Source organism: Scyliorhinus torazame, chromosome 3, assembly GCF_047496885.1.
Source record: "Scyliorhinus torazame isolate Kashiwa2021f chromosome 3, sScyTor2.1, whole genome shotgun sequence".
Lineage (NCBI taxonomy): Eukaryota > Metazoa > Chordata > Chondrichthyes > Carcharhiniformes > Scyliorhinidae > Scyliorhinus > Scyliorhinus torazame.
The window spans coordinates 354,908,337-354,922,037 of record NC_092709.1 but is presented as its reverse complement, the minus strand read 5'-3'; the positions used below and the strand labels follow the sequence as shown (position 1 = coordinate 354,922,037).

Here is a 13,701-nt window from a genome sequence, read left to right as displayed (position 1 = left end):
CCACTATTTCGAAACACCAGAAGAGGCTTGGACCTTTATCCAAACGGAAAAATTGGACTCGAACTGAGGGGCTGTGGTTGTGGGGGGGATGTTGACTGTATAAGGGGTTGTAAATATGGGTAAAGAATGTTTCATGGGTGGGATGATGGATGGGGATGTGGGAAGAGTTGTTAATTTTTTTTTCTGTTGATGAGATAGTGGGAAATGTGGGCGTCGGTGCTGGAGGGAGGCGAGACTCGGGAGGGGGGTAAACTGGGATAAGGCCGCATCAGGAGCTGCACCACAGGGGGCGGGACTGGCTCAGGAAAGCGCAGGCTTTTTCCCGTGCTGGGGGGCGGGGCGGGGGGGGGGGGGGTGGAGGAAGGTAAGGAGGAGGAGAGACTCTCACACGGGGAGATCAACGGGAAGGCGGGGGAAGCCGGGGTCAGCAGAAGTCAGCTGACTCACGGAAGTAGTATGGGGGGAGCAAAAGAGCTAGATGCGGATCTAGCGGGGAGGGGGGGGGCGAGGGGGTGACAATAGGGTTGCTGCTGCACTGGCCGAGGGGGAACTGAAAATGGAAGAGGTGGTCGGGGCGGGGGTTCCCCGTCTGGGGGACTGGAGGGTGCAGGAGGCGCGGGCACGTGACTGGCCTAAGATAGGAGTTGGCTAGTCCGGTGGGGGGTAACCCCCCCAATCCGGCTGATCACGTGGAATGTGAGAGGCCTAAATACGCAGGGGCTGTTTAGCACAGGGCTAAATCGCTGGCTTTGAAAGCAGACCAAGGCAGGCCAGCAGCACGGTTCAATTCCCGTACCAGCCTCCCTGAACAGGCGCCGGAATGTGGCGACTAGGGGCTTTTCACAGTAACTTCATTTGAAGCCTACTTGTGACAATAAGCGGTTTTCATTTTCATTTCATTTCAAATGGGCCGGTTAAGAGGGCCCGAGTGTTCGCGCACCTAAAGGGACTGAAGGCAGACGTGGTCATGCTTCAGGAGAAGGTGGCAGAACAGGTCAGGTTAAGGAAGGGATGGGTACGACAGGTGTTCCATTCGGGGCTGGATGCGAAGAAGAGGGGTGGCAATACTGGTGGGAAGCGGGTGTCGTTTGAGGCCAAGAACATAGTAGCGGACAATGGAGGCCGATACGTGATGGCGAGCGGTAGGTTTCAGGGGACGGAGGTGGTACTGGTGAATGTATATGCCCCAAACTGGGACGATGCTGGATTCATGAAACGGATGTTGGGGCGTATTCCAGACTTGGAGGTAGGGAGCTTGATAATGGGTGGGGAATTCAACACTGTGTTGGACCCAGCATTAGATCGTTCCAGATCTAGGACGGGGAAGAGGCTGGCGGCGGCCAAGGTGCTCAGGGGGTTTATGGATCAGATGGGGGGAGTGGATCGGTGGAGATTTGCCAGGCCTTTGGCCAGAGAATTTTCTTTTTTCTCCCATGTACATAAGCCCTACTCCCGGATAGATTTTTTTGTTTTGGGCAGGGCATTGATCCCGAAAGTGGAGGGAACGGAGTATTCGGCCATAGCCATCTCAGCCCACGCCCCGCATTGGGTGGAGCTAGAGCTGGGGGAGGAGAGGGACCAACGCCCATTGTGGCGGTTGGATGTGGGACTGCTGTCAGTCGAGGAAGTGAGCGGGAGGGTGCGGGGGTGTATTGAAAGCTATCTGGAGGCCAACGACAACGGGGAGGTGCAGGTGGGAGTAGTATGGGAGGCGCTGAAGGCAGTGGTCAGGGGAGAGTTAATCTCCATCAGGGCTCACAGGGTGAAGAGAGAGGGCAGGGAAAGGGAGAGGTTAGTGGGGGAGATTTTATGGGTGGACAGGAGATATGCAGAGGCTCCTGATGAGGGACTACTCAGGGAGAGACAAAGTCTCCAGATGGAGTTCGACCTGTTGACCACAGGGAAGGCAGAGGCACATTGGAGGAAGGCGCAGGGGGCGATATATGAATATGGGGAGAAGGCGAGTCGGATGCTGGCACATCAGCTCCGTAAGAGGATGGCAGCGAGGAAAATAGGTGGAATCAAGGATGGCAGGGGAACTACAGTGCGGAGTGCGGTGAAAGTGAATAAGGCATTCAAGGCCTTTTACGAGGAGCTGTATAGATCCCAGCCCCCAGGGGGAAAAGAGGGGGTGCGACGATTCTTGGACCAACTGGGGTTCCCGAGGGTGGAGGAGCAGGAGGTGGCTGGTTTGAGGGCGCCCATTGGGGTGGAGGAGCTGGTTAAAGGACTGGGGAGCATGCAGGCGGGGAAGGACCCGGGGCCCGATGGGTTCCCGGTGGAGCTTTATAGGAAGTATGTAGACCCGTTAGCCCCGTTGCTGGTAAGGACCTTCAATGAAGTAAGGGAGGGGGAGACCCTGCCCCCGACAATGTCGGAGGCGACAATCTCTTTGATCTTGAAGCGGGATAAAAACCCACTGCAATGCGGGCAGAGGCAGAGATTGTGGCAGCCATGGACGCGGAGAAGGCCTTTGACCGCGTAGAGTGGGAGTATCTCTGGGAAGTGTTGAGGAGGTTTGGGTTCGGGGGAGGGTTTATTAGTTGGGTTAAACTCCTGTACAGAGCCCCGGTGGCGAGTGTGGTCACGAACCGGCAGAGGTCGGAGTATTTCCGGCTGTACTGAGACGAGGCAGGGGTGCCCCCTGTTCCCTCTGCTGTTCGCATTAGCAATTGAACCGTTGGCCATGGCGTTAAGGGAGTCGGGGAAATGGAAGGGGGTGGTTCGAGGGGGAGAGAAACACCGAGTGTCGCTGTACGCAGACGACTTGTTGCTGTATGTGGCGGATCCAGTGGAGGGGATGGTTGAGGTCATGCAGATCCTAAGGGAGTTTGGAGACTTCTCGGGCTATAAGCTCAATGTGGGAAAGAGTGAGCTCTTTGTGGGGCAGCCGGGGGATCAGGGAAGAGGGATAGATGACCTACCGTTGAGGGCGGCGGAAAGGAGCTTTTGATACTTGGGGATTCAGGTAGCTAGGACCTGGGGGGCCCTGCACAAACTTAATTTGACACGGCTGGTGGAACAGATGGAGGGGGACTTTAAAAGGTGGGACATGTTGCCACTCTCACTGGCGGGCAGGGTACAGTTGATTAAAATGGTGGTTCTCCAGAGGTTTCTTTTTGTATTCCAATGCCTCCCAATTGTGATCACCAAGGCCTTCTTTAAGAGGGTAAGCAGGAGCATTATGGGATTTGTGTGGGCGAGCAAGACCCCGAGGTTAAGGAGGGGGTTCCTGGAGCGTAGCAGAGATAGAGGAGGGTTGGCGTTGCCGAATCTGGGTGGCTACTACTGGGCAGCCAACGTGGCGATGATCCGTTGGAAGCCTCGGTGTGGTCCCCGATCAGGGGTAACCATCGGTTTGTCCCAGGAAGGATGGACGGGGGGTTTGAGAGCTGGCATCGGGCGGGGATTAGAAGAATGGGGGACTTGTTCATCGACGGGACGTTTGCGAGATTAGGGGCGCTGGAGGAGAAGTTTGGGTTACCCCGGGAAATGCTTTCAGGTACATGCAAGTGAGGGCGTTTGTGAGGCGGCAGGTGAGGAAATTCCCGCTGCTCCCGGCACAGGGGATTCAAGACAGGCTGATTTTGGGCGTATGGGTCGGGGAGGGCAAGGTGTCGGCGATATACCAGGAGATGAAAGAAGAGGGGGAGGCTTTGGTAGAGGAGCTGAAAGGTAAATGGGACGAGGAGCTAGGGGAGGAGATTGAGGAGGGGCTTTGGGCTGATGCCCTAAGTAGGGTCAATTCCTCTTCCTCGTGTGCCAGGCTTAGCCTGATACAATTTAAGGTTATTCACAGAGCGCATATGACGGGGGCGAGGCTGAGTAGGTTCTTTGGGGTGGAGGACAGATGTGGGAGGTGCTCAGGAAGTCCGGCGAACCATGTCCATATGTTTTGGTCATGCCCGGCACTGGAGGGGAGTGGCGGGGAACAGTATCTAAGGTGGTGAAAGTCCGGGTCAAGCCAAGCTGGGGGCTAGCACTATTTGGAGCAGTGGACGAGCCCGGAGTGCAGGAGGCGAAAGAGGCCGGCATTCTGGCCTTTGCGTCCCTAGTAGCCCGGGAGGAGGGGGGGGGGGGGGGCGGGGGGGGGGGGGGGAGAGAGAGAGGAGGAGGGGAGGAGGGGGGAAGGGGGAGAGGGAGGAGGGGGAGGGGAGGAGAGGGGGAGGGAGGAGGGGGGAAGAGGAGAGAGGGGAGGGGAGGAAGGGAGGGAGGGGGGAGGAGGAAGGGAGGGAGGGGGGAGGAGGAAGGGAGGGAGGGGGGAGGAGGAAGGGAGGGAGGGGGGAGGAGGAGGGACATCTTTCTTGGGGGGGGGGGGGGAGGAGGGAGGGAGGGGGAAGGGGGGCCTTTCTGGGGGGCATTTGAGCAAGATAATACATGAATGATCCGGGAAACTGATCTGTACGGGAGGAATCCAATGTACAAAGTTCTGTATCATATTGACTTGCCATGTTCATGTCTTGCTATGCGAGCTTTCTTTCTTTTGTGTTACGGGGGGTTTGTTTTGTACGGTTGAAAATTGTGTTAAAAATTCTTAATAAACATATTTTTTTTAAAAACAAGCCGAACTCCGCCTGTAGCCTCCGTCGTTCCCTTAGAAGCCCTGCGTCTAGGGTCTCCGCATACCTCCTGTCGACCTGCAATATCTCCTTCAAAAGTCGGTCCGTTTCTGCTCTGTCTGGCTTCTCCCTCTGGGCCCATATCGAGATCAGCTCCCCTCTAACCACCGCCTTCATTGCCTCCCAGACCACCGCCGCCGAAACTTCATCCGTGTCGTTGACTTCCAGATAGTTCTGAATACATTTCCTCAGCCACCCACACACCTCTTCATCAGCTAAGAGTCCCACTCCCAGCCTCCAGTGCGGGCGCTGGCTACTCTCCTTGCTAACCTGTAGGTCAACTCAGTGCAGGGCATGATCTGAGATTGTGATCGCCGAATACCCCGCGTCCACTACCCCCGTCAGTAGAGCCCTGTTCAAAATTAAAAAATCAATCCGGGAGTACACTTTATGCACGTGTGAGTAGAAGGACACCTCTTTCACTCTCGACTGCCCAAATCTGCAGGGGTCCATCCCCCCCACCTGCTCCATAAACCTCTCTAGTTCCTTTGCCATTGCCGGCACCTTGCCCGTCCTCGAGTTCGACCGGTCTAACCCAGGGTCAATAACTGTAAAAGTCCCCTCCCATGACCAACTTATGCAAATCCAGGTCCAGGATCTTCCCCAGCATCCTCTTTATAAACTCCACATTATCCCAATTTGGCACGTGCACATTTACTAGTACCACCGGCAACCCCTCCAGCTTCCCACTGACCATAATGTACCAGCCTCCCACATCCGCAACTATTCTTCCCGGCCCAAATGCCACTCGCTTTTAATCAGGATCGTGACCCCTCTAGTCTTAGAGTCCAGCCCCGAGTGAAAAACCTGTCCGACCCATCCCTTCCTGAATCTGATCTGATCAGTTACTCGAAGGTGCGTCTCCTGTAACATTACCACGTCCACCTTCAGACCTCTCAATTGCGCGAACACACGTGCCCTCTTAACCGGCCCATTTAGCCCTCTCACATTCCATGTGATCAGCCTAGCTGGGGGGCTCATCGCCCCCCACCTTTGCTGATCAGCCATCACCTTTCTTGTGCCAGTTTCCAGCCCGCGCCCCACGCATCCGCTAACCCGCCCCCAGGCAGCCTCCGCCCCCAACCTCCTTTTTGTCCCACAGAAAACGTCCCTCCCCCGTCAGCAGAACACTTTCCCCCTCTCCTCCCCTCCTAGTAACAGCACTATGTAAACCAACCCTTTCAACAAGCATGACATCTGCTCACCCCCCACTGCGCTTCCATGAGCTAGCCCGCCCAGCTAGCTTGGTGACCTCCGACCATGGCGCCAGACATTCTCCCACCTATTGTTCCCAACCCCCCGGGCTCGTACATACATATTCAAAAGAAAAGCAATCCAAACACAATTGCCCGGGGGAAAAAACTGGGGGAAAAAAGAAAAGATCAAACAGGAGATCCAACATCTAAAACACACCTCCATCCCCCATCAATCCAAATGTAAACTTTAGCTCACTCAGCTCTGCAACAGGCCCCGAATCAATACAGAAGGCATTACAAATAACGGCCAAAAAAACAAGAAACTTTTTTTAAACAAGAGCGCTGCAGCAAAGTTCAAAGTCCTCAGTCTGCCACCAGTCCTTCCAGCGAAGTCCATCGCTTCCTCGGGCGACTCAAAATAAAAATGTTGCTCCTCATACGTGATCCAAAGCAGGCCATATACAGCAGTCCAAACTTCACCTTTTTCTTAAAAAGGGTCGACTTTATCTGATTGAACCCTGCTCCTCTCCCGGCCACCTCCGCACTCAGATCCTGATAGATCCGCAGGATACTGTTCTCCCATTTACAACTCCGTGTCTGCTTGGCCCACTGTAAAATACGCTCCTTGTCCAAATACCTGTGGAATATCACCACCATTGCCCTCGGGTGTCCCCAACTCGCGGCTTCCTCGCGAGCACTCTGTGAGCCCTGTCCACCTCCAAGGGTCGGGAGAACGTCCCATCCCCCAGCAACTTCTCGAACATGCCCGCTACGTACGCCCCAGCGGGGCGACCGACGATTCTCAAGTTCAGCCGGCGGGACCTATTCTCTAGATCCTCCACCTTCTCCAGGAGCCTTTTCTGCTGGTCTCTCAGCATCCCCACCTCCAACTCCACCGCAGTTTGATGTTCCTCGTGCTCAGCCAGCGCCTTCTGTACTTTCTGGATTGCCCGATCTTGGGCATCCAATCTAAGTTCCAGCCGTGCAATCGATTCTTTAATCGGGTCCAAGCATTCCTGCTTCTGCTTGGCGAAGCCCTCCTGAATGAACTGCATCAGCTGCTCCGTCGACCGCTGGGTCGACAAGCCAGGACTCCCGTCATCCTCCATGCTTTCTCCCGCTGCAGCTTCGGCCCAAGCCTTGTCTGTTTCTGCCTTTGCGAGCACTAGGACCGTGTTTAGGAGGAACCTCTTCACCCAAAGGGTTGTGAATCTCTGGAATTCCTTGCCCAGTGAAGCAGTTGAGGCTCCTTCTTTAAACGTTTTTAAGAAAAAGATAGATGCCTTTCTAAAGAATAAAGGGATTCGGGGATATGGTGTACGGGCCGGAGAGTGGAGTTGAGTCCACAAAGATCAGCCATGATCTCATTGAATGGCGGAGCAGGCTCGAGGGGCCAGATGGCCTACTCCTGCTCCTAGTTCTTATGTTCTAGTCCGCCTCTCCATGCACCGATGCAGGAATCCACTCCACAATTGCCGCTACCATCAAACTACCAAATCAAGTCTGATACAAAATTGGGGGAAAAGGTCCAAAGGTCCGACCCGAGCGGGAGCCACCAAATGTGCGACCTACTCCTTCATAGCCGCCACCGGAAGTCCTCCATTACCATTCTTAATGTCCTGGACTGTGAAGACTAAATAAAGTATCACTCGCAAGTGTGTCATTTCAACCAAGCTCTTTTTGCGAGTCACTGCTGCCTGCTTCCTCTCAATATTTATGTAAAAGCCATCACTGTTTCATTCATATCTATCGTACTCCAACCATTGTGTTTGCGACAGAGTGACAAGACCCTGTTTATTTAAATAAATCTTTATTTACATGATTTGACAAAAAGGATGAGTTTTCCAGGTCTGAGCTCTGACAGACACTCCGGCCCGTTCACTGCCAAGAGACCTTCTTACCCAACACATGGTTGGTGATCTTCTGCAAAAGAAACCAAAGTGGGGGGATAAGTTGCGCAGTGTTAGACAACACAACATAGAGCCAAGCGCAAACACAGCTTGCAACATACAGCAGGAAGGCAAGCTGAAAAGTGACTCAGCTCCATATAAGAAAGGGACTGTTTTGACATGATCAGTAAGTGCCACAGGTACAGCGGGAAAGACCTTATACTGAGTGAGACACAGACCGAGTGCTTGTATTTGGAAATTGGGCGAGGAGGCGAAAGAGGTTCTCCTTTGCGTTTTGATTTCTAACTTTTTCACCCTTCAGAAAGTGGTCTTGCCCTGTCACAGGAGGACAGGCGAGTGATTTGGTGACCATTTCAACTCGTGTGTGACAAGAAAAATCATGGCATGACAAGAAACTGATAAGTTGATGGGCCTGCAAGGAGAGGCAGTAAGAGAAAAACTTACATCTGGAATAAGGTCTAACATAGTGCAATGATGCAAGGGAACATTAGGGTCAACATACAGTGATACAAGAGAACATTAGGGTCGAATACAGCATGGTGATACAAGGGAACGTTAGTGTCTAATACAGTACGGTGATACAAGGGAACGTTAGGGTCTAATACAGTACAGTGATACAAGGGAACGTTAGGATCTAATACAGTACAGTGATACAAGGGAACGTGAGGATCTAATACAGTACGGTGATACAAGGGAACGTTAGGATCTAATACAGTACGGTGATACAAGGGAACGTGAGGATCTAATACAGTACGGTGATACAAGGGAACGTTAGGATCTAATACAGTACGGTGACACAAGGGAACGTTAGGATCTAATACAGTACAGTGATACAAGGGAACGTTAGGATCTAATACAGTACGGTAATACAAGGGAACGTTAGGATCTAATACAGTACGGTGATACAAGGGAACGTTAGGATCTAATACAGTACAAGGATACAAGGGAACGTTAGGATCTAATACAGTACGGTGACACAAGGGAACGTTAGGATCCAATACAGCACGGTGATACAAGGGAACGTTAGGATCTAATACAGTACAAGGATACGAGGGAACGTTAGGATCTAATACAGTACGGTAATACAAGGGAACGTTAGGATCTAATACAGTACGGTGATACAAGGGAACGTTAGGATCTAATACAGTACGGTGATACAAGGGAACGTTAGGATCTAATACAGTACAAGGATACAAGGGAACGTTAGGATCTAATACAGTACGGTGATACAAGGGAACGTTAGGATCTAATACAGTACGGTGATACAAGGGAACGTTAGGATCTAATACAGTACAGGGATACAAGGGAACGTTAGGATCTAATACAGTACGGTGATACAAGGGAACGTTAGGATGTAATACAGTACGGTGATACAAGGGAACGTTAGGGTCTAATACAGTACGGTGATACAAGGGAACGTTAGGATGTAATACAGTACGGTGATACAAGGGAACGTTAGGATCTAATACAGTACAAGGATACAAGGGAACGTTAGGATCTAATACAGTACGGTGATACAAGGGAACGTTATTGTTTGTTAGGATCCAATACAGCACGGTGATACAAGGGAACGTTAGGATCTAATACAGTACGGTGATACAAGGGAACGTTAGGATCTAATACAGTACAGGGATACAAGGGAACGTTAGGATCTAATACAATACGGTGATACAAGGGAACGTTAGGATCTAATACAGTACGGTGATACAAGGGAACGTTAGGATCTAATACAGTAGTGATACAAGGGAACGTTAGGATCTAATACAGTACAGTGATACAAGGGAACGTTGGGATCTAATACAGTACGGTGATACAAGGGAACGTTAGGATCTCATACAGTACGGTGACACAAGGGAACGTTAGGATCTAATACAGTACGGTGACACAAGGGAACGTTAGGATCTAATACAGTACGGTGACACAAGGGAACGTGAGGATCTAATACAGTACGGTGATACAAGGGAACGTTAGGATCTAATACAGTACAAGGATACAAGAAAGTTAGGATCTCATACAGTACGGTGATACAAGGGAACGTTAGGATCTAATACAGTACGGTGATACAAGGGAACGTTAGATTCTAATACAGTACGGTGATACAAGGGAACGTTAGGATCTAATACAGTACAGGGATACAAGGGAACGTTCGGATCTAATACAGTACGGTGATACAAGGGAACGTTAGGATCTAATACAGCACGGTGATACAAGGGAACGTTAGGATCTAATACAGTACGGTGACACAAGGGAACGTGAGGATCTAATACAGTACGGTGATACAAGGGAACGTTAGGATCTAATACAGTACAAGGATACAAGAAAGTTAGGATCTAATACAGTACGGTGATACAAGGGAACGTTAGTATCTAATACAGTACGGTGATACAAGGGAACGTTAGGATCTAATACAGTACGGTGATACAAGGGAACGTTAGGATCTAATACAGTACAGGGATACAAGGGAACGTTAGGATCTAATACAGTACGGTGATACAAGGGAACGTTAGGATCTAATACAGTACAAGGATACAAGGGAACGTTAGGATCTAATACAGTACGGTGACACAAGGGAACGTTAGGATCCAATACAGCACGGTGATACAAGGGAACGTTAGGATCTAATACAGTACAAGGATACGAGGGAACGTTAGGATCTAATACAGTACGGTAATACAAGGGAACGTTAGGATCTAATACAGTACGGTGATACAAGGGAACGTTAGGATCTAATACAGTACGGTGATACAAGGGAACGTTAGGATCTAATACAGTACAAGGATACAAGGGAACGTTAGGATCTAATACAGTACGGTGATACAAGGGAACGTTAGGATCTAATACAGTACGGTGATACAAGGGAACGTTAGGATCTAATACAGTACAGGCATACAAGGGAACGTTAGGATCTAATACAGTACGGTGATACAAGGGAACGTTAGGATCTAATACAGTACGGTGATACAAGGGAACGTTAGGATCCAATACAGCACGGTGATACAAGGGAACGTTAGGATCTAATACAGTACGGTGATACAAGGGAACGTTAGGATCTAATACAGTACAGGGATACAAGGGAACGTTAGGATCTAATACAATACGGTGATACAAGGGAACGTTAGGATCTAATACAGTACGGTTATACAAGGGAACGTTAGGATCTAATACAGTACGGTGATACAAGGGAACGTTAGGATCTAATACAGTACGGTGACACAAGGGAACGTTAGTGTCTAAAAGAGTGCGGTGATACAAGGGAACGTTAGGATCTAATACAGTAGTGATACAAGGGAACGTTAGGATCTAATACAGTACAGTGATACAAGGGAACGTTGGGATCTAATACAGTACGGTGATACAAGGGAACGTTAGGATCTCATACAGTACGGTGACACAAGGGAACGTTAGGATCTAATACAGTACGGTGACACAAGGGAACGTTAGGATCTAATACAGTACGGTGACACAAGGGAACGTGAGGATCTAATACAGTACGGTGATACAAGGGAACGTTAGGATCTAATACAGTACAAGGATACAAGAAAGTTAGGATCTAATACAGTACGGTGATACAAGGGAACGTTAGGATCTAATACAGTACGGTGATACAAGGGAACGTTAGATTCTAATACAGTACGGTGATACAAGGGAACGTTAGGATCTAATACAGTACAGGGATACAAGGGAACGTTCGGATCTAATACAGTACGGTGATACAAGGGAACGTTAGGATCTAATACAGCACGGTGACACAAAGGAACGTGAGGATCTAATACAGTACGGTGATACAAGGGAACGTTAGGATCTAATACAGTACAAGGATACAAGAAAGTTAGGATCTAATACAGTACGGTGATACAAGGGAACGTTAGTATCTAATACAGTACGGTGATACAAGGGAACGTTAGGATCTAATACAGTACGGTGATACAAGGGAACGTTAGGATCTAATACAGTACGGTGATACAAGGGAACGTTAGGATCTAATACAGTACAGGGATACAAGGGAACGTTAGGATCTAATACAGTACGGTGATACAAGGGAACGTTAGGATCTAATACAGTACGGTGATACAAGGGAACGTTAGGATCTAATACAGTACGGTGATACAAGGGAACGTTAGGATCTAATACAGTACGGTGATACAAGGGAACGTTAGGATCTAATACAGCACGGTGATACAAGGGAACGTTAGGATCTAATACAGTACAGGGATACAAGGGAACGTTCGGATCTAATACAGTACGGTGATACAAGGGAACGTTAGGATCTAATACAGTACAGTGATACAAGGAAACGTTAGGATCTAATACAGTACGGTGACACAAAGGAACGTGAGGATCTAATACAGTACGGTGATACAAGGGAACGTTAGGATCTAATACAGTACAAGGATACAAGAAAGTTAGGATCTAATACAGTACGGTGATACAAGGGAACGTTAGTATCTAATACAGTACGGTGATACAAGGGAACGTTAGGATCTAATACAGTACGGTGATACAAGGGAACGTTAGGATCTAATACAGTACAGGGATACAAGGGAACGTTCGGATCTAATACAGTACGGTGATACAAGGGAACGTTAGGATCTAATACAGTACAGTGATACAAGGAAACGTTAGGATCTAATACAGTACAGTGATACAAGGGAACGTTAGGATCTAATACAGTACGGTGATACAAGGGAACGTTAGGATCTAATACAGTACAGTGATACAAGGAAACGTTAGGATCTAATACAGTACAGGGATACAAGGGAACGTTAGGATCTAATACAGTACGGTGACACAAAGGAACGTGAGGATCTAATACAGTACGGTGATACAAGGGAACGTTAGGATCTAATACAGTACAAGGATACAAGAAAGTTAGGATCTAATACAGTACGGTGATACAAGGGAACGTTAGTATCTAATACAGTACGGTGATACAAGGGAACGTTAGGATCTAATACAGTACGGTGATACAAGGGAACGTTAGGATCTAATACAGTACAGGGATACAAGGGAACGTTCGGATCTAATACAGTACGGTGATACAAGGGAACGTTAGGATCTAATACAGTACAGTGATACAAGGAAACGTTAGGATCTAATACAGTACAGTGATACAAGGGAACGTTAGGATCTAATACAGTACGGTGATACAAGGGAACGTTAGGATCTAATACAGTACGGTGACACAAGGGAACGTTAGGGTCTAATACAGTACGGTAATACAAGGGAACGTTAGGATCTAATACAGTACAAGGATACAAGGGAACGTTAGGATCTAATACAGTACGGTGATACAAGGGAACAGTAGGGTCTAATACAGTACAGTGATACAAGGGAACGTTAGGGTCTAATACAGTACAGTGATACAAGGGAACGTTAGGATCTAATACAGTACAGTGATACAAGGGAACGTTAGGATCGAATACAGTACGGTGATACAAGGGAACGTTAGGATCTAATACAGTACGGTGATACAAGGGAACGTTAGGATCTAATACAGTACGGTGATATAAGGGAACGTTAGGATCTAATACAGTACGGTGACACAAGGGAACGTTAGGATCTAATACAGTACAGTGATACAAGGCAACGTTAGGATCTAATACAGTACGGTGACACAAGGGAACGTTAGGATCTAATACAGTACGGTGACACAAGGGAACGTTAGGATCTAATACAGTACGGTGACACAAGGGAACGTTAGGATCTAATACAGTACGGTGACACAAGGGAACGTTAGGATCTAATACAGTACAGGGATACAAGGGAACGTTAGGATCTAATACAATACGGTGACACAAGGGAACGTTAGGATCTAATACAGTACGGTGATACAAGGGAACGTTAGGATCTAATACAGTACGGTGATACAAGGGAACGTTAGGATCTAATACAGTACAGTGATACAAGGGAACGTTAGGATCTAATACAGTACAAGGATACAAGGGAACGTTAGGATCTAATACAGTACAGGGATAC

At 49.0% G+C, this 13,701-nt stretch overlaps 1 protein-coding gene across 1 annotated transcript in view; it reads right to left on the bottom strand.

The window, feature by feature from the left end:
- Positions 1 to 7,608: 7,608 nt before the first annotated feature.
- Positions 7,609 to 13,701, bottom strand: part of LOC140409350 (centrosome-associated protein ALMS1-like) — a 71,948-nt gene continuing 65,855 nt past the window's right edge. The window contains exon 8 of the mRNA XM_072497774.1: positions 7,609 to 7,738. Within this exon, the coding sequence (XP_072353875.1) occupies positions 7,694 to 7,738 (45 nt within the window). The 3' untranslated portion in view covers positions 7,609 to 7,693. The remainder of the gene's footprint in view (positions 7,739 to 13,701) is intronic.